At 43.5% G+C, this 25,402-nt stretch overlaps 1 protein-coding gene across 23 annotated transcripts in view; it reads right to left on the bottom strand.

Annotated features, from left to right (window-relative positions):
- EPB41L3 (erythrocyte membrane protein band 4.1 like 3) overlaps positions 1-25,402 on the bottom strand; it is a 152,709-nt gene that overhangs the window by 53,373 nt on the left and 73,934 nt on the right. For 22 of the 23 annotated variants that reach the window (XM_076329914.1, XM_076329913.1, XM_076329935.1 and 19 more), the window contains exons 2-3: positions 17,319-17,524; positions 11,887-12,084 (exon numbers count right to left, since the gene is read on the bottom strand). In XM_076329914.1, coding sequence (XP_076186029.1) covers positions 11,887-12,084; positions 17,319-17,513 — 393 coding nt within the window. In that variant the 5' untranslated portion in view covers positions 17,514-17,524. The remainder of the gene's footprint in view (positions 1-11,886; positions 12,085-17,318; positions 17,525-25,402) is intronic. The other variant, XM_076329925.1, reaches the window with a different exon arrangement.

Raw genomic sequence — 25,402 nt, forward strand, 5'->3', positions numbered from 1 at the left:
GATACTATTTCTCAAACAGCAGTTCAATTCTCAGCACGTTGATTAGTCTCACACATTTGCTAAATCCTGACATAAAATAATAAACCGTATTCCACGATTTTGGAGGCTTTTCAACAGAGAAAGTACCCCCCTTGTTCAGCCTTCTTAGGAACACAGATTGTTTGGGCTTAGATTTTAACTAGACATGCAGCTGATCCATTGGCTTAATGCCTCCTGATTGCCCTACTGCCTCCTGCAAGACACTCTGCGGTAACTCAAGTAGGTCTCTTGGGATTCAATACAGCAGTTGAAGCTTTCCAGTGGGGGTTATAAATATAAATATTTTCTTTATGCTACCTATACTTGGATGAGCTCAGCAAACACTCACCTCTCCTGTGTAACTGCTAACTATGCACAAGCCTAGCACCGACACAGCAAGGGGAACCAACCGCTACCTGTACCGTAAATAGTTACTGGCATCTATCAGCAAAAATCAACCGTAAACATTTTGTTTATTTTCAGCTGAAAAAAGCTCTACTGTCAACACAGTCTGATTTACAGAGTAATCTTGCCATATGAATTTAAAAGCCACAGAGCTCTCCCTGACCTACATTGCCAGGCTGGAGTGAAAAAAAAACAAACCCAAAACACATCACACAGAAACCATAGCACAGAAAGATGCTCTTGAGGCAGGAGAGGCAGCATGACTTTTAGATTTGGGGTACCTTATCACACCATCAACGCTGGGCTTGTCAAGAAAAATAATATAGCCTATTCTCAAGCTACACCCAAGTTTTATCCACTTCAGATCAAAACCATTTCTGTCCGAGCAAGATAAACCGTGAGAGACAAACCTCATTGCCTGTCAAAGCTTTGCTTTGCAAGCAGGTACTTCCTCACCACTCAGTCCTATCTCTGATATTTTGTTCACTGTATCAACAGACAGGGATAAGAAAACACAAAAGCAGCCCAGCGAACACTGCATGGGGCTCAGCTGGAAAAAAATCACCCATATGAGGTGTTAGAATTTTATATGACAGCTAATATTTTTAGGGGACGATAATAAAGTGAACATTTACTTAGTTTTGGTCTGGAAACAGTAACTCTAAGTGTTAACGTGGGGATGGCACCTATAAAATGGGAGCAACTAGCAACGGAGATGAATTCAAATGGCTTGGGGGGGAGCTGGAGCAGGTAACAGGCGCTTGAGTAACACAGAAATGGGTCAGGGAACATGACAAAATGCAGAGAGGCTTGGCAGAAGCGTGACCGGGCAGTGACAGGAAAACCAGCAACTTCTCTAGGAGGATGGGCATGGGGGAATGGCCACACTGTCCAGAAATAGCAGGAGGCTTTAAAATCTGAGCAACCATTTGGGAAAGGGAAAAGGGTAAGCAAAGCCCTTAATCCACTGTTTGTGATTTATATTCCAGTAGCGCTTAAAAACGCGTGCGGAGGTTGGGTGCTGGCTGCACCAGGCACCCCAGTAAGAAGCGGCAGGCTCTCTGGGGTGAGGACCACCTTGGGCGATGCACCTGGAGAAGACAAACACTGAGAGACTGATGCAGTCTCACCCTGGTGAAGCCACCAGGAAGGACGGTGACAAGGACAGGACCCTTGGAGCCAACAGACCTCTATCTGTCTGGGGTAAAAGGTCATCCTCTCCTGGGCTCCTGCAAACAGGTTAACCAGCAAAGAGCCTTGCAGTACCTGGGTTTGAGTGTGCATGACCAAAAAATTTTTAAAAACTTCGCCAGATGGAGAACAAGCTCTTGTTGCCTGGCTCGTGTCCAACTGGTGCACCAAGAGGAGGGAACCGGAGGCAACATTTCATGAGGAAGTTTTCAGCTAATCATTTATTCCCTAGAAAATGCAGTTTCGGGGCAGCTGAAAATATTTGTCAACGTAGGTCGACCTCTCTCAATAGTTTTCACCATTATGAAAAATGGCTGGTGCCTCCAAAGTATCAAAATGAAGATTTTTGTCTGCTAAACCCATCATTTCACTGCCCAAATCATTTTCAGAAACTATTAACGAAAGGCAAGAGATAAGAGGACTAGATGCAGAAAATGGATGTGGAGAAGACACATACAAATATTTTTTGTTGTTGTTATTTTAAACTTTTGGCATTTATTTTGATTGCAACCATGTCCTCTGCTGTGCCAAAAGCTGGGATTTGAAGCCCAACCTGCTGTTTACTTGGTTCGACATCTGAAGGAGTGACTTGGGTTTAATTCTTGGTTCTCTTTCAGTCTCTGTAAAATACTTGCATATTAACGGGAGGAAATACAAGAGACCCCAGCTGTCTAATTGCTTAGGTGTGTTTTCCTACCAAGGTTGTAAGAGACCTTTTCTCTGAACACCACGCAGCCCAGATGTTCCCAGCCACGAGGAGCTGCGGGGGAGCTGGGGGACCTGAGCCTCTCCTGGCGAGGAGGAAATGCTCCAGCCCCACAAGTGCCACATCAGCATCCTCCCTCCGCCTTGTGGCATTTCCAAAAAGCTTGGCTCAACCTGAAGTGACTTTTTTTAAATTTAGATTTCTTTAGCTTCAATGAAAAACCTTAAAAAAATATAATAATAATTAAAAAAACACTAAAAAGGTAGCTCTAACATGTTTATTTTTGTTTCAATTACCAAACTGAAGCAAAAAGCCTTTTTCTGCTCAGCCTCTCAGTTGATTACTATGAGCTGGACAACATGGGTATCGATTTCCAGAACATTATGTTTTCTGAATTGACAAGTACTTTAACTCATAAAAAGCTGCACACAGTATTTGGAAAAAACAAGCCAGAAGAGTTGTGTATTAACTCTATTCAGCTGGAACACGTTCAGGCAATACTGAGACTCCTACTGACATGTGTCAGGTAACATAGATCTTAACTGAATCCCCTGGCTAATCTAAGTCAGCCCTAATTAGCGGGTCTGGGGACAGAAAACATTCTGTGTAACGACGACAATGCATCTCAACCCAGTCACATTTACTGAAACACGTCCCGGGGAAGGAACAAAAACCTAAAACAAAGCTCTTCATATTAAATTAACTGAAATGTAAGCAACGAGTAGGTCAAAAGGAAAAGACTTATTAAAAAAATTCCCTCTTGCATTCAGTAATCAGTTTCACATGTAAAGCCATTTGCAAGAGACTGTGTGGAATTCATTAAACAATTAAAATGTGCAGGGGGTAACTGAAACTGTATCCTTCAGAAAGCAGAGTGCATCTTATTACAGAGGTTTCCTTCCTGACCTTAAAGCCTACCTCAAAACGGATGAGAAATTCAATGTTATTAAACTTCCCGTGCAAAAGTGCCATGCAGGTCCGTGCTGAGACGGCTCCTGGGGGTCAGCTCAGACACTGCGCGGGAAGGGGGACAACGGGGCCATGCATTCCCCCACTGCCATACAGAAACACAGAAGGGTTTTTCCTCCAGAGGTGGTCTTGCAAGCCAGGTTTGGAAAACCAGAAAAAGAAACACATGCAGCATTGAAGTCAGTCACCACTCTCCTTTCATTTCTGGCAGTGGTGGCAGAGCAGAAGTAAGTCTGCTTGTTCTCTATTCTTCAAGCCTGTCCTATGACCGTCTTTAACGACTTATTTTTTAAAGAAGCGTCCGTGTACTCTCACTTTTTTAACAGGAAAAAGAAAAAATCATCCGAAACGCAATACTCCATCCTATTTGAAAATCCATTTATTTCATGTCCATTTTGCCTCCAAAAAGGAGTTTCAGCACATACCTGTGCAGGGCAGAAAGGGACCCGTTCACTCCAGTCTGCCTCTGTCCATGTTATAAGCCCTGGTTTCAAATGTGTGGAAATAAAACTTCTCACCACTTCAACTCAGGTATGCTACCCTGAAGTCACCTGAGGACGCGGGGAAACCCATTAAGAAAACGGGGTCTCCATCAGGGAGGAAGTCACCAGAGGTTCATCACAAAGGCGTAGCAGCGGCTACAGCATGGGACACCCAACTACTGCCCAGGTCCCAGCGGCAGCATGACTGAGAAAACTGGGTGGAAAAAAAAAAAAAACCCAAACACAGTGTATTTTTACCAGTCCCCTCCTACCTCAGCTGATCCCCACCCACCAAGAAGAGGGGATACCAATGCTTTCTGAGATGTCGGCTTTCCATGTGCTCTGCAGCCTATCTGAATCCTACAGCAACTCACTCTGTTTGATGTAGGGCTGCAGAGATGCCACAGACAGGCTGCCATGGAAACATTTGGTTTCATTTACTGGTGTCCTGCACAATAAGAAAGTCTGAGCGGTAGAGGAATGAAGAAAGAGTATAAATTACCAATGGGCTCAGACAGCTGAGCCTTTGAAAATGAAATCTAATTATTTTACCATTTATTTAGACAGATTATGTTATAGCTTTTTGATCTCACTTTGCGATTAATAACATGTATGTGTTTAGAGCAGAAATGAAGGCAAATTTCAACCTGTTTTAGGAAGACATTTCAAATTAGGCTACATGTAAGGGAGAGGATGACAGCTGGTTCCACTTGCATCTTTTAATTAAAAAGTAGTAGTCTAGATAACAGAAAATTGAGATGGGGCAGGGAGGGAAGAGGAGGGAAATAAATCCTAGAAATAATGTAATTGTACTACAGCACTTGAAAACCCCTACTTAAAGTGGGAGGAACCCAGAAATAAGTTATTTCTGCTTGTTTTCTTGTATCTTAGGAAAAACCTGAACTACTGCATTCACTGTCTTTTTTAAGGTTATCTGAAATCAATTTAAAGTCTTGGATCTTGCTTTATCTTTGGTTCTTCAAACCAACAAATGCAAAGTATAGGTCTAGCTTGCTTAACAGAGAAGTCTTCAGCACCCTCTTTGCAGTGCTGTTTTGGCCTCAGCTGTGGACTTGGCCGCTTTTGACAAAAAGCATTTCTGATCCAGATGCTGGCTGGGAGAGTGCAATGAAGAGCCCAAGGAGAACTGCTTCCAGCAGGGGTGGACATCTAGGTGGAAATCGCCGCTCAGCATCCCTCTGAGCAGACTGCGTCGACTCCTATGACTGAACGCCCATTAGAAGCCTCCAGCTTCTTCATGACATGGGAGAACCACTTAAGCTGAGGCTGTTTTTCTTTGATAGAGTATCAGGGACAATGTCAGTGTACAGCAAATACTTCTGCTCCAAAAGCCAACAGCTGTCCCTGGACAGGCAAAGCACCATTAGGTGGCCATTCCACCTCTGAAAGGAAACACCCCTCTTAAATAAGCCTGCCACTACCGTCTGTAGGTCCCCAGATGAGAGCGGCAGTGGGGGTACAGATGGTAACATTTCTGGTTTACGGTTTTGGAGGAGGATGAATGAACAGGTTGGGTTACCTACTTAACCCGGTTTTGGCTTGTAATGTCTTACTGCATGAAAAACTTTCTGGGTCAGGGCGGATACAGCACACAGGCAGTAACACTGTGGGGCCTCAAGACAAAGCTTTTACCTGGCATTTCATAGAATCATAGAATCATTTAGGTTGGAAAAGACCTTTGAGATCATCAAATCCAACCGTTAACCTAGCACTGCCAAGTCCACCACTAAACCGTGTGCCTAAGCACCACATCTACATGTCTTTTAAATACCTCCAGGGATGGTGACTCAACCACTTCCCCGGGCAGCCTGGTCCAATGTTTAACCACTCTTTCAGGAAAGAAATTTTTCCTCACGTCCAATCTAAACCTCCCCTGGAGCAACTTGAGGCCATTTCCTCTCGTCCTATCGCTTGTTACTTGGGAGAAGAGACCAACACCCACCTCGCTACAGCCTCCTTTCAGGTAGTTGTAGAGAGCGATGAGGTCTCCCCTCAGCCTCCTTTTCTCCAGGCTAAACAACCCCAGTTCCCTCAGCCCCTCCTCAGAAGACTTGTTCTCCAGACCCTTCACCAGCTTCGTTGCCCTTCTCTGGACACGCTCCAGCACCTCAACGTCCTTCTTGCAGTGAAGGGCCCAAAACTGAACACAGTAGTCGAGGTGTGGCCTCACCAGCGCCGAGTACAGGGGCACCATCACTTCCCTACTCCTGCTGGCCACACTATTGCTGATACAGGCCAGGATGCCATTGGCCTTCTTGGCCGCCTGGGCACACTGCCGGCTCATGTTCAGCTGGCTGTCAACCAGCACCCCCAGGTCCTTTTCCGCCAGGCAGCTTTCCAGCCACTCTTCCCCAAGCCTGTACCGCTGCATGGGGTTGTTGTGGCCAAAGTGCAGGACCCGGCACTTGGCCTTGTTGAACCTCATACAGTTGGCCTGGGCCCATCGATCCAGCCTGTCCAGGTCCCTCTGCAGAGCCTTCCTACCCTCGAGCAGATCAACACTCCCGCCCAACTTGGTGTCGTCTGCAAACTTACTGAGGGTGCACTCGATCCCCTCATCCAGATCATTGACAAAGATATTAAACAGAACTGGCCCCAACACTGAGCCCTGGGGAACACCGCTCATGACCGGCCGCCAACTGGATGTAACTCCATTCACCACAACTCTCTGGGCCCAGCCGTCCAGCCAGTTTTTGACCCAGCGCAGAGTACACCTGTCTAAGCTGTGAGCTTAGCTTCTCTAGGAGAATGCTGTGGGAGACAATGTAAAAGGCTTTACTGAAGTCCAGGTAGACAACATCCACAGCCTTTCCCTCATCCACTAAGCAGGTCACCTTGTCATAGAAGGAGATCAGGTTAGTCAAGCAGGACACCTGCCTTTCATAAACCCATGCTGGCTGGGCCTGATCGCCTGGTTGTCCTGTACATGCCATGTGATGGCACTCAAGATGATCTGCTCCATAACCTTCCCCAGCACCAAGGTCAGACTAACAGGCCTGTAGTTCCCCAGATCCTCCTTCTGGCCCTTCTTGTAGATGGGCATCACATTTGCTAGCCTCCAGTCAACTGGGACCTCCCTGGCTAGCCAGGACTGCTGATAAATGGTGGAAAGTGGTTTGGTGAGCACTTCCGCCAGCTCCCTCAGTACCCTTGAGTGGATCCCATCTGGCCCCATGGACTTGTGTGTGTCTAAGTGGTGTAGCAGGTCGCTAACCATTTCCCCTTGGATTATGGGGGCTTCATTCTGCTTCCCATCCCTGTCTTCCAGATCAGGGGGCTGGGTACCCAGAGAACAACCGGTCTTACTATTAAAGGCTGAGGCAAAGAAGGCATTAAGTACCTCAGCCTTTTCCTCAGCCTTTGTCACTATGTTTCCCCCCACATCCAATAAAGGATGGAGATTCTCAGCCCTCCTTTTGTTGCTAATGTATTTAGAGAAACATTTTTTATTGTCTTTTATGGCAGTAGCCAGATTAAGTTCTAGTTGGGCTTTGGCCCTTCTAATTTTCTCCCTGAATAACCTCACGACATCCTTGTAGTCCTCCTGAGTTGCCTGCCCCTTCTTCCAAAGGCCATAAACTCTCCCTTTTTTCCTGAGTTCCAGCCAAAGCTCTCTGTTCAGCCAGGCCAGTCTTCTTCCCCGCCAGCTCATGTGTCTTTTGGCACATGGGGACAGCCTGCTCCTGCACCTTTAAGATTTCCTCCTTGAAGAATGTCCAGCCTTCCTGGACTCCTTTGCCCTTCAGGACTGCCTCCCGAGGGACTCTGTCAACCAGGCTCCTAAACAGGCCAAAGTCTGCCCTCCAGAAGTCCAAGGTAGCAGTTCTGCTGACCCCCCTCCTTACTTCTCTGAGAATCAAAAACTCTGTCATTTTGTGATTGCTATGCCCAAGACGGCCTCCAACCGTCACATCACCCACAAGTCCTTCTCTGTTCACAAACAACAGGTCCAGCGGGGCGCCTTCCCTAGGTGGCTCCCTCACCAGCTGTGTCAGGAAGTTATCATCTTCCACACACTCCAGGAACCTCCTGGACTGTTTCCTCTCTGCTGTATTGTATTTCCAGCAGACGTCTGGTAAGTTGAAGTCCCCCATGAGAACAAGGGCTAGTGATGGTGAGACTTCTCCCAGCTGCTTATAGAATATTTCGTCTGCCTCTTCATCCTGGTTGGGTGGTCTATAACAGACTCCCACCATGATACCTGCCTTGTTGGCCTTCCCCCTGATTCTATACCCATAAACATTCAACCCTATCGTCACCATCATCAAGCTCTAGACGATCAAAACACTCCCTAACATACAGGGCTACCCCACCGCCTCTCCTTCCTTGCCTATCCCTTCTGAAGAGTTTATAGCCATCCATTGCAGCGCTCCACTTGTGCGAGTCATCCCACCATGTTTCCGTGATGGCAACTATATCATAGTTTTCCTGCTGCACAATGGCTTCCAGCTCCTCCTTTTTGTTGCCCATGCTGCGTGCATTGGTGTAGATGCACTTCAGTTGGGCTATTGATCCTGCCACCTTTTTGGGGAGAGAAACCCCCTTTGATCTTTGCTTAAGGTCCTTACAAGGATACCACATTAGATGAACCACTATTAACCTCAGCTTTGAAGTTACCTCTGCTACATTTTCCCCTGTAGATATATCTCATAAAACATGAAAACCTCCTGGTGTCACAAATACAAAGTACTGGATGTGAGAGAGGCTGAAAGATACAACAGAAGGCAGTGAAGACGCTCAGCATTAAATATGGAGTAAGAAAGAGGGGCTTCTGAAACAAAGGACACCGAGGGGATAATGGATTAACCAAACCTGCCTCAGAAGCATCTCAAACTGTGAGTATATGCAATTTCGGCTGTCAGGCCATTAACTGGATGAACATAGAGTTGATAAGCTCTACTTGAGAGCAATAAGCTCCTTTAAATGATATTAATATTTAACATATATAAAAGCATTTGTCATTTGCAAAGCACTCTATAGAGTAACTGATGGATTCTGTAATGATCCCCAACTCCCAGACCAGGGAATGCAATTCTGGAGGGATAAATATCTGGCCCATGTCCAAATCAAGATTCACTGACAGAGCTATTATTCTAGCTCAAAATTAGGTTTCTAAGTTTCTGGTCCTTCTAGATTACATTGCTTTGTAGCCTTCAGTGGGTAGAAGCATGACACACAGACAGACAGAGCTGGAAGACAGGAGCTGACAACATGGGATGACATTTCTACCTCACATCCACTGATTGTCACATCGCTACCCTGGGCCACCGTCCACACCGAAAGACGCAGTTAAGGGAGTTAAACACAAGGAATGGAAATATTAAATATTTGATTGCCATGTGTTGTCCACCCCTCTCCCCTTTCTTTTAAGGAATTAATCTTGGGGAATTTACTGACCTCAATAATTCGTTAGGTCTTTCAGTACACTTTTTTTATATACATATATATTTTTTCCCATTTTTTTATATACATATATATTTTTTCCCAGTTTAATGAGATATAGTAAGTTTACTTGTAGGTGATCCTTAAAATATGACAGCATTTTTCTGAAATGTGACAGATTATTTCTCATGCTGCAGCACTGAGTTTCTGTGAAACAGCCACAAAACTTTGTGATTATGCAAAATTACTGTAGGAGAGCTTCACCTTCAGCCTCCTACATGGTTTCCTGAGATGTCTCCTGAGACAGACCCTCAGTCTTCCTGCCCTGCTAACTCCCTTTGTATATACTTTTTCTCCCCAGGAGAAAAAGCACAGTGGAAGTCATCATTTCTCTTGGCTGGACACAGCATCCTTTTGCTGTAGCTGAACTTCGCGCACATGGAAAGTGGACTCCCCTGGGGACCTACCAAGTGTTCCCACGGGACAGAGTGGGCTGTGCCAGAGAGGTACCTGCAGTTGCATCCTCAATACACACAGTATGCTGACAATACCACCTAGGAAGGATGCAAGGTCTGGATTGTCCATTTAAGGTATGTAAATGCATGTGTCACTCCAGTTGCACTTGTTCCCTGAAATATTTGTGCCTTCTAAACTGCTTCCTGAAATATTTGCGCCCCCTAACTAACTTCTGTTTCAATGCACCCAATGGTCTGCTCATCATCATAGCTCTGCCATTTGAGGATTCATCCTTTTAGGAGCTCTATTCTCATCAATATTACATTCTGCCTAGGAAGTCTAACCATCTTAGAAGGAAATAAAGTGATTATTGATGACAGTCAATACAACTTCAAAATATTTCAGCAGTGTAAGTAGAAAAAATGCATACAAAATTTATATTGGACATTATTCAAGAGCTATTCAGAACTTGCACGAAAGAGAAATCTGACAAGCAATAAAACATGATGGCTTTATAAGCTAGCATTTTGACACTTCAACTCCAACAGAGTCCAAATTTAGCAAAAAAGTGAAAATTCCTAAAAGAAAGTATTATTCACAGCATTTTTTTTGCATAAGTGGAAGTCTAACATAACAAATCTCCCCTTCTGCTCCATCTTATATTCTCATAAAGATCAGCCTGCTAGACAAGATTTCCATAGAAATCCTATTTGGTAAAATTTGCTTGATTCTATTCCAAAAAGTGACTCACATTTTATAACCAAGTGGCAAAAGCTGAAATGAGTTTGACTCTTTCCATCAAAGCCAGTATGAGTCATTCTTCCAGCTTAATGGTTCGCACGCTATTCTTGACAGACAAAACTGGGACCGCAGGTCAAGAAATGACAATTTAATAGTCACAAAGTATGTGGCCAGATAGCTATTGCTAGTCTGAAGGAAACAACGCAGGACTTGGCCAGTGAAACTAAAAGATACTTGACAGCATGATCGCTAAGTTGCTGTAAGAGTAATAAAATCACAACTCCTGTGTTAGCATAGAAAAATTTGGCCTAAACTGTAAAGCCGTGGTTAAATAAAAATCATAAAGTTCTTCCTCACCTGCCACTCTCCAAAGCGCTTACAACAAGAGCGGCTGGAAGATGCAAGGGCTGAGTGCAATCTGATTGTAAAGACATCAGGATTTGGCTCCCAGTCAGATACTGCTTTCCTCCACCCTCTCTCCTTCTTTGTCTTCCTGCAGGTTCCCCTTTCAAGCCTGCAGACTATCCCGTCTCTACCTTTATACTCTTTTGTCCTCCCCAGGTGGCTTTTCTTCCCCACCGCACCCTGTAGTTGCCTGAAGGAGGGCTGGCTTTGCTGAGCCCTCCAACACACATCCTTCCCCTCCCAGCCTCTCCTTGTGGCCTCTTGACCTAAAGCAGGCTCAGGACAGGCTGGTCCACTGCCCAAAGACCACCTCGGTGACATGGCTGGAAAGGCTGAATGGAGAAACGGGTCCACTCTGAGATGCTGAATTTGCTCATGCCCACTATGAGATGCTGAATTCGCTCATGCTCTGCTTTCTCCATGGCCTTCTGGAGTTGAAGGCAAGGCATCCTCTTAGCATGGGTCTGCCCACAGGCACAGACCGGTTCCTAACTGACAGTGTAGCAAAGACTATCCCTCCCAAAAGTAGGCTCCTGGCAAAGTCCCAGCAGGGAAGGCAAGTTTCCTTACAGAAAACCACCAGCAACTTCCTGCCAGTAACGTTCAGACACAGTTATGATTCACAGACACCGTGGAGAAGCACATAAAACTCACCACTCTCACTGCTATTTGCTCCTGACATTTCCCCTGCCTCCCCTGGGTGTCTCTCATGCCCCCGCTAATTTCATGACGGTCAGAACTACTGTTTGGACAGTGACTCAATGTGAATCTCGACTCAGCAGAGTACCAAGGAAAAGAGAAGCCCTATGGGATCAAATCCTTCTTTGTTTATGGGCTTTGCTGCCCATAATTCATTTTCTGCATTCTGTTGTGGCATGTGCTGACATAAAATTAATCCAAAGTCTCTGGCTGTTCCAGGGACTGCTCATGGTCCCTCATCCAGCTCAAATCTGTGCAATGTCTTCAACCTCCAGAGGAAACAACGGAAGCATCTCTGTGCTTGGCACTGGCGAAATATCAGGCTATTCATTCTTTTGCTTATATTAGGAACCTAATTTCAACTATTTTCCTCCGGACAGGATGAAAAAAAGAAGACAAAAAGCAATATACCTCTACTTCACATGCATATTCTGATCCATCCAGGAGTGTCACTTTGCACTGCATACTTTTCGGTTTCTTGACGATCTTTAGAGGAGACTTCGAAAGTTTGCTAGATGATGATTTTTGAGAGAGCTTGTCGTCCTCTAGCTGCTGGTATTCCAGCTGTTTTGCACTTGCAGCAGCAAACTCCTGTTCTTTGTCTGTGGCCTATAAAGAGAAAGAAAGATACTTTTTGAAGTGAGAGAAACTAATCACGCCATGCAGTACACTATGCACCCTGCACCCAAGCATTTAAGTGAGCCTAGTGTGGGGCTTGGATGAGAAAGCCCCAATGCAGGGGGCTTTACCTATTGAAAAGATTTCTCGTATTGCCCATATTACTCCCAGCCCTCCCTTCTCCCTCCAAAAGGTACAGAGTACCTGTGGAGGAGGGGCATGCATGGAAATACTTCAGGCTTCTATTTTTTCCATAGGTACAAAATCCCTCTTGGACCTGTTTTTTTGGTCTGTTGGAAATGCTGAATAATTGGTAAATGTTGTGATGAACAGATATTCCTACTGCTTGTTGATATTACTTTTAAATCGTATGATGCTTCCATGGTGTCACACGGAACAGGAAAAGACCATCAGGTTTGCACTAATTTTGCTGTCAGTGAGAAACAGTCCCCTGAATGAGGGCACAGATCTCCCCGTGACAGTGTGAATTTTCAGGGGGATGCTGACGTGCCTGGGAGAGCAAAAGGCTCCCCAAGGGCCCGAGCAAAGGGTTAAACAAACAGGATGGAAGCATGGGGCCAAACAACTTTTATGTGCAGCCGGCTGGCTAATGGATGATAAGTACAGGATGAGAGGCTGAAATTTGCTCTCTGCAGATGCCCGATAAGTCCCTCAAGCTGGCGACAAGTAGGTGCTATTTGAAAGACAAATATGCTGCAGGGAAAAGGGGCAAGAAGAAACAACCGTGGTTACTTTTCCTTGGGTTCATCTGAGGGTCAGACCATTTGAAGAGTTACCGTGATGCAGCACAGCCTGTGGACCTCTCCACGGCACTAGATGAAAGCCAGAACAGCTCTACAGCATTTCACCCTTCCTAGCAACAGCACTGTACTGCAGTCATTACCTTTCTCATCAGTTATGCTCCTGATAGTCTCCAAACAAAACCTCAACAGGAGTGCAGTAATACCTAAGCTAAAGCTTAAATAATATAAAATAAAAGTAACATCTTTCCGTTATCTCACTACAAGGAAAAAAAAACCCTGTTTTGTCTCTGAATGATTTCAGTGTAATAAGCAACAAGCATTGCTGGAAATAGATTGTAAAGTAATCCTCCAAGTCTGTTTCCATTCATTGTATATAATAAAACTTCATGAGAATGGAGCAAATCCATCCAAAGGCTTTAATCTGCTGTGAGACCAGAACAACCTTGCATCGTATAACCGGCAACAACAGTGTACTGCTAAATCACAGGGAACTTTCCCCAAGAGATTTCATACAAACAAGCCATAAGCTTCCCCTCTGCCTTGGGATGAATGGGGGAAAGAGGAATTCGGAGTTGTCTGTGCTACTGACAGCGCCAGCTCGCACCAAAGCCCCAGAAAACTGCAAAGAGGCAACTGCAAAGAGATGAGGCAAGACCCCAAGCTCCTCCTTGCCGTGAAAGCGAGGACATAGCAATGGTCTCCTGGGCTTCCCTGGGTGGGGAGACTAGAAGAAAGTGGGACTAGAAAGATAAAAAAGCAAGAGCTGCTTTCAAAATCCACATCACCACCTGAGCCGTGGATGTTATTCCCCAGGAGCAGCCCAGTGCCAGCTGGCTCTTCCCCCATCCAGCTCCAGCACTGGAGGACTTTCTCCTTCCAGCACTTGGACACCCGCGCTGTGTCTGGACGTCAAGGTCCTCGCATACTTTGAAGGCTGGTGGGAGATGAAGGGCACAACGTATGTCAGCGGATAAGCTGTTCGCTAAGCATTTAACGCTCACAGTGGCTGTGACGAAGGGGGAGAGTCCCCCCAGGGTCAGAGCAAGGCTTGAGGTCAGCTACCCCTCTACCACAACCGCGGCCAGCTGGCAAGTGGTCCACCCTACTGCACCGAGAGAAAAACAAGACTGAAGATGTCTCCTCCTGGGGCCTCTGTGAACAGCTGTGCTGCTGCTGATGGGCAGAGGGGCTCTTTGATGATTTCTGTACGTTTTGTTAAAGAAATCTGCCATGGAAGGTGCACATGCACATGTGTAGGTGAAAAAGCGGTAGAAATATACTGTCATTGCCAGTGGCTCATTAGTTTCACATGTGAGAGTTAACACTCCGCCCCAACAAAAAACAACCAACAAAAAAACCAGATGCATGGAAATAATCTTTTAAAAGAAAACAGGAAAGCTGCTTGAGAGAAAAGCCCACAACAAGGGCACCTGGCAGCCATTTAAATTTTAGAAGCATCTTCAGCCTACAAACAAATTCTATGAATCCTTATGGGTTAGTGATTGTTTTCCTTCACACGAAGACACTCGGTAACTCAAGACTACAGCAGAAATTTGCTTATTTATAATTTTTTTTTTAAATGCTGTTGAGGTTATTTTGTTTGTTAAGGTTCCTGTCTACATTAAGATCAGGGGAATGTGTCTAGGTTAAAATCATACAAAGGATTTTCTCTCATTTGTCTAGAGAACAAAACATGCCAAGAACTATTAGAGAAGATCCCCCAAACTATGCTGACATGTTCAGGCATTGAGGTACTTTCAGACTGTATTAAGCCTCTTCTCCCTAAAGAAACCCGACATTCTGGTATGTAGGGAAAAAAAAAAGTGGCCAGTGAAAAACCCATGTACTCAGTGAATTATTTTGAACTCTGCAAGCATAGTTGCATCTTCTCCTAAATTCTTCCCCAAGATACCTCAGTGCTCTATTTTTGCAGTATTTTCAGTGTCGTGGTCTAAATTCCAGTGCAGCACAAGTTGCTTCAGGGTTTGTGTTTTTTGATCATAAGCTCTCTCATCTCTATCTATATTACTGTACCTTACTATGACACAGTATGTTCAACCCCTTCTGAAGCTGGACCCCCCTCTCGAAGCAAGCCTTTGGAGTCACAGGATTCAGCAATAATGATCTTTGATGCTTCACAGCTTCTCACTGGGGTATGAAGTGGTATTACCAAGCTTGCACCACGCATGAATCCCATCTACTTATGACAGTTGCTCAGAAATGTCAGTGCCCAACCCGTGCAACGCCTTCTTGCTCATTTTCAATGAGACAGGAAGGCAGGAAGATAGTAAGATTGCATTATTATACCTAATAGAAACGACTCATTTCTGTAGTAACTGCTAATCTCAACATGAAGAAGCCTTTTTGCCTTCATTAAAATGTTCTTTTTATGTGTATAGAATGACAACAAAAAGTCACTGTAATGGATTGGCAACTTAAATCTTTCTTCCCAAGGTTCTCTCATACGAGCGACAGCGAAGTCTCTGTAACGGATTGGCAACTTAAGTCTTTCTTCCCAAGGTTCTCTCATACGAGCGATAGCAAAAATCATCAACTTCCTCACTGCGATTACAGACAGCGAGAAAATGATACCCCTTACTCCTTCAATTTTCGGCTTTTTTAATGACACCATTGCCAATAGCTCTGTCTCTTAGTGCTGCGTTTAAATGGTTCTTTCCTGTGATACAGGCACTCAAGCCACTATGAAATATACTGGGCAGACCACTGCAGCTGGATTTGGCAGTCAGCTTATAACAGAGACTTTTGGATTCAATCTGATAATCTCAGTGGGAAGGTCTCACATGTCCCTTCACTAACCCAGTTCTTCTATTAAGGCTTCTATGGACACCGGCTCACAGGTGATCTTTGGGAAAAGAAGGGATCACGCAGCACACGAGAGCGTCTCAGGTCTCCAGACTCACACCTCTCTAAACACAGATGGACAGGTTTGGTGCCTAAGGTTTTTTTTTTTTCTTGTGGTTATTTTGGGGTTTGGTTTGGTCTGGTTTTTTTAAGATGAAAAGAAACTTGGGTCGGAAAGATTACTGAAGATGTCTGGAAGAACAAATTTAATAATACTTATGCCTAGGCCTGACAGAATTACACTTTAAATTAATCACCAGTTTGTGCAGCACCTTTCTCTTTTGGACAAGCAGTCCTGCCTCTTTTCCCCAAACTAACCACATCAATTTCTGATCTATTTCAGAGACCAAAATTATCCCAACACATAATTGGTGGATGTTGGAGCAAGAGCAGAGCGGTCTTTGGTGGGCATGGAGTGAGACTGATCAAGGGTTATCAATGGTAAAAATGGTTAGCAATCAAAAAAAAAATTAGCAGTTCTTCCAATGGTTGATCTTCAATAGCAATAAACACCAGAAATCCTGCCCTGCCATGTCTACCTCTTGAGGTATTAGAATCAGACATAGACACCTCTTTTTATTTGGTCCCAGAAACATTTGCTGTCCCAAGCATTTAGGTAATGCACCCCTAAACGAGGGAGATACAAAAATACTTTGTATCTGAAATTGCTTATACCCCCATTTTTTCCTCACCAACAGCAAGTTTGGGCTGTAGCTCTGTGGACAAAAGCTTAAAACCCAAGACCACAGCCAGCCCCAAACAGCTTCCACAAGAGCACTTGAGCTAATTTTAAGTAACGCCTTACATCTGCTTGCTTCACCAGCACTGTCTCCCAACTAGGTAAAGTAACGGGACCCCACTTCAAACAATCTGAAGTTTTTAAAGGGTGGAGGAGTTAGACTGACTTATTCACTCTTCAAAGGTGAATGCGATCAGATGGGGATCATAACCTTACGGATCTAAGGGATGCAATTTGCAGGTACCTCATTAATTGTGTGTCACTTACCCATGAAGAACAATGCCTGTTAATCCTACTGACAGGAACTTATTAACGGGAAAAGAAAGCAGCCTGTGCAAATTTAATAAGTGCAACAATGAACCAAATGGAAAAGCATGTGATAGCTCTTCTGAAACCTATTACATGAAAAGTTAAAGTAATTATAACGCAGTCGTTTCAGAACTACAAGAAGCTTAAGGGACCACAGATTCTTTGTGGCTCACACATCAGACAAGCAAGCATGAAATCAGTTTTCAGCAGGTGTCAAAGAAGAAATGAACTCTGAAAACATTTTCAGCTTCTTAAAAATTGGCACTGTTTGCTGCCTAATGCAAATGCAAGATTGAAGATGTTTCCTGCTTAGTTAATAAGACTGCTCTTACGTTTAAGCACCGGAGGCAGAAAGACCTGACATGAATTTCAAAACATTCTGCGTGAGAACTATTATTTTTTAAACACAAAAGACCAACAAGATCTACAGCATCACACCAAGCAGCCTTACATGCGTATCTGAATATATATTTCCTTTCATAATACACCAGGCTCATTATTTCCCAGGAGATAGGTGCATGCAGCGAGCACGCGCGCACGGGCTCCCTTACCTGCTCCTTTTTCACCGGCGTGCTGTGGGCTGCCACAGCCGAGAACTGCTCAAGCGCGTTTTGATGCTCTTCACTCAGCTGCTGCTGCTGCTGATCCTGCGGCTGGGTCTCCACCGCCCCTTGCTGTGCGGGGCTCTCCTGCTGATCCTGCTCTTTATCCTTGGACTCGGAGTCCGATCCTGATTCTGTAGTCATGGTTGGTTATTCTGTAAAACAAGGTAAGCAGACCTACTGAGTACGACCTTGTAGCCGCAAATTTGTAGGCTAGGCTTACAGAATGGAGAAACGTCAGGTGCAAAGTTTTAGTCTTAATATGCCCGGCCTTTAAAACTAAAGTGGCTATTACTGGCCCAACGAAGATCCCTAGGAAAGCTTCCCTGGTGCAAAAGACAAGGTCTAAATGCATCTGTACTCTTGAGGAAGTTGCCATAAAAATCTTACTCTACATTATAATACATGGACATTATAGGAATTACGTTGAAGTACATACAGACATACAGTTCTACATAGTTCATAATTCATAAAAGGAGAGTAACACATTGAGAAAAGCTCATGTGATTGAGGGCCCTAAATCCAACACAATTCCCTGCAGTTTGAGTTTCTAAGCCACGTGGAAATTTTTAAAAACATGAAATCTTTTGTTCTTTACATTTAAGGCAAATTGAGGGCTCGAACTCCTCAACACCTGCGCTCCCTCTTTTGGAATGGACTCAAGTACTTTTGATGCTTCCAAGCAACATATACGCTAGAAGCATCTGAAGTGGGCCCACCAACATCAGTGCAAATGTACAACTGCCCTTAAGCACAGTTCTGTCCTTCCCACTTGAATTCACCCACACTTCTGTCATTTCTTTCTAAGTGCTGGAGCATCCAAAAGAAAAGATAAATACTTCCATTAAGTCATTCTAAGTGTTATATTTAAAATAAAGTGAATATGACTTTCCTTGAATGCGAAAAGGCTGTTCGAACTTAACTTTGTCCAGTACTAAATGATTACAAATATGTGGTTGGCACCCAATTCTCAAACTATGTAGAAGCAAACCCCAACTTTAAAAAATACTCTTGATTTTGTATCAAAACAAGGATTTGAAAAAGCAGACTCTGTGCCAGTTCAGCAAACAGAGTCCGCTCTTACGTTTGTTACTCGTACGCTCTTAGTCCTCCTGGTCTTATCCTTGAGCATTTTGCTTTTAAGCAACTCAAAACCAAACCAGTCTGCTGCAATCTATTTCTATTCATCATCAGGCCACGATTTCTTTAACCTGGTAACCATAGCTACTATGTAATTATAAGCAGTTCCACAGAATATACATCTGCTAATTCATCTGCTAGGAAGTCACTATCAACTCTTAACATACACGAGAATGTTTACTAGTAGAAACAGGTTTATTAAAGGTCACAAAAAAAGTACAGGCCTTTTTTTTTTTTTTTTTACTTAAATGTTTAATAAGCTACATTGCTTGACAGAAAATGTTTTAAGTGAGGCCAATTACTATTTTCAGAGTCATTTATGTGTTCTGCGCTTTCAATGCTAAGTCCTCCAGTGAATACATGTCTCTGAGTAAGTGTCCAGCATTCAGCCTGTGCTCAGTTTTCACACTGCGTGTGAGGACGGGGGTGCACGTTCCTACCTCCTGCATGCCAAAACAGCACGAGAGAGAAGCAGAACTAGAAAGCATATACGGCAGATTTATGCTTCAGGCCACATTTTCAAAGTACTAACGCGTGACACACTTGTTCAGGAATACATCATAAATTTCTACACTCAAACTGGCACAGTTATATCAAAAATACCTTTTAAAATCTATTGTTTAACAAATTGTCTTTAGCATCTACAAAAAGCAATAATTAACTTATGTCTTTTAAAATGTGACAGTCAGAAAGGCATTCATTTAATCAAACTTCAGATGTGGACGTTTGAGATGGTCACTTTAAGCATGGAAGAGAAAATCAGATGTTTCAGAGAGCGATTCATCTGACCTATTTTAGGTGCCTGCTTTAAGCTGAGATAAATCACATACTAGAGCGACTTCGTCCGACTTGCTACAAAGGACGCCTAAACAAGTTCCTCCAACGTAGATCAAACAAACCCATCCTCCATTTTCAATTCTATTAAGCCACTCTTTTTTGTACGCTTTAAAAATTAAATTGCATAACAATGTTAATCTCTCAAGAGTTTTGTTTTGCCCATCTGTCAGATCAACATGGAATAAAATACTCTTCATCTGATGCTATTACGGTTCCCTTGCTTTAAAAGCACCCAGGTCTCCACAAACTTCACAAGTTTTTCCCCGCACTCTCAAACCATGTTTTGTACAAGTGTATGAAGATAAGAAATGCAAATTAATCAAATAATTAATTCAATAAAAATCAAACTATGTATTTGATTTTCTTTTCCAGAAACTATGAATTAGGAACTAACAAAAACCTAACTTACAGCTACAAAAATCATTGATCAAACAACGCCAAACAGCATAGATGACCAATACAAAGTGTAATGCATGGAAGTTGTAGTACAAAGTCTTTTTTTTTTCCCCCTCTTCATATGAGTTAGAGCAGTGTAAATAGAAAGCAACTATCATACTTGCTGTTTGGAAACAGTTACTTCAAGTATCTTGAGGCATTAACCGATACAGGATCAGATTGCCAGTTGATATGAATCAAATATCTTCCTTCACCTGCCATCACTGTGTCTCTGGAAGCTCATTTTTGTACCCTATACAGCTTCTTTCCTAACGAACATTTCTATCCTGGCTGTTCGTGAGCATGGAAACACAGCCATTTAAAGTAGCCCTATAAAACACAACTTCATGTAGTATGAGATGAAAACAAGTTTTACTTTTCTTGCCGGTTATAATTTTGCATCTGAAGGAACAACAAATGTGGTTCTTCACTTCTTCTGGGACATTCCCGCATGAAGCGGAGCCTTACAATACTGTGAGTTACTCTCTGGGACTGGTTTTCTCTCCAGTTACACGTGAGTCCTCGCTTGCTCTAAGAGTGCTTTGTTAGAAAACTTTTTGTGCGTTATTGAATCTTTTAGCATAAGCGATTCCCTGGATACAATATTCCTGTCATTAGTCAGACAGCAGATGGATTTAATTAACCCAAGGTTACCCATTTCCAAATGTCTTCTTTATTTCCCTATGCATACTAATATGTTTAATAACAAATACTGAGAACAAAATACTATTGATTTCACGCTGTTACCGTACAGACATAAATAGGAGCAAAGCAAACACATTTTGAATCCAATTTCTTACAAGCTCCTCCGACGACTGTATTGTTAAGATTTATCTCATTCCATCTAGTGCGGGTTGAAAATACCTAAATTACAACAACATTCCTCTCTCAGTGCAAACCAATAGGTTGTTTTGCCTTCCTCAGCAAACAGCTGCTTATCCAAAAGAACTTTGAAGGCATTTCATTTTTTGTAAATGGCACAACAATCCTCCTAGGAAGAGGTAGTTTCACTTATTGGAAGAAATAACAGCAATCTTAAGAAATCTAATGACATAAATATTACTCTACTTTTGTTTGTACGCAGCAAACCTGACAGAATAGGCAGTAGCATCTACACATTTGTCAAACACACAAAATTGGCTAAGAATTTCTTTTTCTTATTAGTTTATTTACTATACCAGGCTATGTATCAAAATCATGACTTCTAATGTGAATTTCAGTATAGGAAGAAAGAAATCACTGAAGTTCCTTAAACTTTTTCTGTTGCCAGCACAACCCCCGTATCAAGTTCCCCTTTCCAGCAAACAGAAAACAAACTAACAAAAGGAAACTAAGAGCACTACCTTATACAAATGAGGTAATACTATGCAAGCCAGATGTGCTCTTGGATAGCTCAGTTTTGGCTTACAACCGAATATTCAAAGATTCCAAAAGATTAGCTGAGTCCAAACTTAACACAGATGCTGCTAATACTGGACAGTCTAAGGCTAAAGTCAATTGGGCTACAGAATTCAATCAGAATGAAAATCAAGTCTTTTGATTAAAGGGGGGGGAAAAAAAAGCCAAGAACTAGTTTATTTTAATCTACTACTAAAAAAATAAGTTAAAAATGTATGTACTTTCAGCAGTGTAAAGGTTTAAAATATAAGTGTTTGAGTGCTGCAGAAGAATAATTAAGGGAAGATAAACATTAATATACTATCAAGGTATTAAAACACAACTTCAAAAAACTATGTAACATATTTAAAAATATTTTTTATTAGATCAAATCACAGAAGAGAAATCTTTTCATACCCTTACACTGTACAAAGTAAAGACATTACATACGGATTGCAAAACCTGCAAACCACTTGCGCAAAGCCTGCATCCTAAAACCTTCCATCACACTTCGTCCTTGTTACCTACAGCTACCAACATATTGCAGCTTGGGAGATTACCATTTCTATTACCAGTTACTTGCTATGGACTTAAAGCACGTAAATTCCTTTTCTCCACATGGGAACCAAAATCTTATTGTCCTCTGTTAATAATTCTCTGAGCAGGCAAAGCCCAGACTGTGTCACCTGGTCCCCTCCAGCAAGTGACAGTATCACAATCTACTGTATATATTAATACATTCAACAAGTTATTTGACTCCTTGCCTCCTGTTCTCAGAGCACAGACCTTCTGGGTTGCATCTACTGAGCAACAAAATTCACAGCTAATTGACAGCAGAGTCCACAGTTTAATTAACCCGGCAGTCATTAATAAACCTTTATTTATATATAAATACATGCTAGTGAAAATATCTGGTATATTAAGCAAACGGAAATCACATTACAGAAGAATTAATTCCAAATAAATTGTGTTGTAATGACAAAACAAAATTGAACCAAGTAGAATTAAATGAACTATACATAGCCACTAACTGTCTCCTGTAATGCACAGATTAATGATTTACATTTAAATGTTTCTTTGATCTAATTAATTCCCTTTGTGGAAAGTTCTCCTTTAATTACAATAATTTCTGAAGATTGTTATAAAACATTGCAAAGGTCCAAATTTGGAGGTTATGTAACAAAATAATGATTCCATACTTCAAAAATAATGTTGCACATAACGAGAGACATATTTATCCAATAACGATGAGATGCTGATGAGAAGAGCATATGGAGAGCAATACTGCCACTATGAGCAGTAACAGAAATGTCAATATATGTTTCAAGAAAAGAATACATGCCAGAACGCCGACTTCTAAGATCGAAATATAAACTGTTTTCATCGAACTGCTTGAAGTCTCAGCTCACTTCATTCCAGTTGGGTTCCTTATTAGGAAAACAACCAGTTTTTGTTGATCCTCTTTAATTCGGGTGAGTTTGTCCTCAGGTGCAGGAGGCACCTAAGCCACAAAAGCCTGGCGCAGGGTCCCTGGGAGAGGCAGGACCTCCGCTGCACTTCACCAGGGCTAAGTGAAGACAGGCTCTTTCTTTACCCATCGCCATCCTCCGGCGCCGGCAGCAACCGGAGGCCTTACAGAGGAGGCACCTCCCTGGCGTTACGGTTTCTCCGGTGGACACCGACAAGCCAAAGTGACTGCAGAGCCACGGCCTGAACGGACATGGGTGGGAAACAACCCCAAAAAGGGCAACCGGATGCCCCCTCTCAACCGCACGCTCCTGTCACCTCTCTCGTGTCGGCGCTGGTGTAATTTTGGGGGGCGGGTGGCTCAGCTGAGAGGGCTGAACCTCCCCAGCATGGGGAGGGGGAAGCAGCACTCCTCCTTTGGGCATCAGTGGGCACCCCATCTAACACAGCTGTGAGTTTAGCTTTGCACCTTAAACGTACACATACAACATAAACACAAACGCATTAGAGTCAGCACATGGAAAAAACACCAAAAGAAAGTCAAAAAAGTAGTAACAAAGAGAGACAAGAGGAAAACCAATGAAGAAAGGCACTAAGCATCAGGATGAGCTGCAATTGTGCCAGCACAGCACCCTGCGGGTTAAATGACTTAACAGATGTGGTGGCACAAGCCATGGGCCCAAGCACAGGTGCAGGAGAGAGACTTCAGGGAGGACAGGCAGGTGTTAATAAGCAACAATAAAAAAAGGCCGGTTGGAGGTGTTGTAATACACAGCATGAGTTAAAATATTTGTTTGGCCTTCTAGGAAGGTGCATGATACAGATTTTTTTAAGTTTCTTCACAAAGATGAAAGAAGGGAAAACAGAGGCAACATCTGAGGAAGGAGTAGTGTAATCCGGAGGAGACACCTTAAAACCAACAGACACACCCTTCAGAGGGGACAAAAAGGCAATGGCAGATTTGAATTACCCATAAGGACCCAAACCTCCCCCGCCCCAGGCACGCACCCGCCTCTCTGGCACCACCACCTAAAGAAAATGCAGCCGAGTGTTTCTGGAGACATTATCCTCTGCCTAGCAAGGATGGGGATGGGAAGCATCAGGAGCTTTTAAGTGACGGGAAGGAGGATATATCAAAAAGGGATTGTACACCAAAGCAGAACCAAGGACACATGACTCAGGGATGAACGTAAAAGACCAACATCAACATAAAAGGAGAAATGAAGACTAAGACGCAAAGTGACTTACAATCAGCAAGAGACGGGGCAAACAGTAAGAAGAGAGTCTATAAATACCTTGGAAGGAAAACCAGGCCTGTTACTGAACACAGGAAAGGCTGAATTATTCAGCGCCTCATTTCACAGCAGCTAGCTGGGACCAGATACTGGGGGCATCTTTCACCTGACATGCAGGATGTGCAAGCGCAGGCTGGATGGAGTCAGGGAAGAACAGACCAAACACGTGAGTAAGCCAGGTGGTTTCAAGTCAGCAGGAACCACTGGAAATGTCCCTACAGTGCTTGGGGAACTACCAGCAATCATCTGTAAACCATTAACCACCGCCTTGCAGATGCCAGAGAGGCCAGGTAAGGTCTGAAAGAAATGAAAAGACCCAACACAGCACCTGATCTTACAGAGTGGGGACGGAAAAGTCAGAAATTAGAGTGTACTTTTAACACCAGAGAAGTTACTGGAGCACACTGCTAAAGGATTTCTAATCCTGTAAAAATAATGAGATTAGGAAAAAAAAAACCACCCGAACAGTCAACATGAATGTATCAAAAAGTCATGTCAAATTAGTGTAATGTCTCTCTCACTCTCTCTGACAGGGCATGTGTCCCAGCTGATAAAAAGAAAGCGGTACAGATGACAGAGCCTATCTTTAGAAAGGCTTTTAAAACAGCCCCACATGACTTTTTCATGAGTGAACCACAGAAATAGTTTAAATGATTAAAAGAAAAAAAAAAAAGAAAAAAAATGTGTACAAGTGATTAAAAAACCCCAAACCCTAGCCTACAAACAGTTATTAGTAGCATGATGACAACCTATGAGAACTTATCGATTTGAGGAATCACAGCCCTTTGAGCACCAGTGAAGGAAGGGAGAGTGCCCGATCTGTGCTCAGTATCACACCGGGGAGGCTGGGGCACGCTGCTGGCATCCTCACCAGACTTAAACAAGAGAAAAGCAGTCTGACAGAAAGCCATTGTGCTGGTTTTGGCTAGGATAGAGTTAAATTTCTTCCTAGTAGCTAGTATGGGGCTATGTTTTGGATTTGTGCTGGAAACAGTGTTGATAACACAGGGGTGTTTTCGTTACTGCTGAGCAGTGCTTACACACAGTCAAGGCCTTTTCTGCTTCTCACCCCACCCCACCAGCGAGTAGGCTGGGGGTGCACAAGAAGCTGGGAGGGGACACGGCTGGGACAGCTGACCCCAACTGACCAAAGGGATATTCCACACCATATGACGTCATGCTCAGCATATAAAGCTGGGGGAAGAAGAAGGAAGGGGGGGACGTTCGGAGTGATGGCGTTTGTCTTCCCAAGTAACTGTTACGCGTGATGGAGCCCTGCTTTCCTGGGGATGGCTGAACACCTGCCTGCCCATGGGAAGGAGTGAATGAATTCCTTGGTTTGCTTTGCTTGCGTGTGCGGCTTTTGCTTTACCTATTAAACTGTCTTTATCTCAACCCACGAGTTTTCTCACTTTTACCCTTCTGATTCTCTCCCCCATCCCACCAGGGGGGAGTGAGCGAGCGGCTGTGTGGGGCTTAGTT

This window comes from Aptenodytes patagonicus, chromosome 2 (assembly GCF_965638725.1).
Source record: "Aptenodytes patagonicus chromosome 2, bAptPat1.pri.cur, whole genome shotgun sequence".
NCBI classification, from domain to species: Eukaryota; Metazoa; Chordata; class Aves; order Sphenisciformes; family Spheniscidae; genus Aptenodytes; species Aptenodytes patagonicus.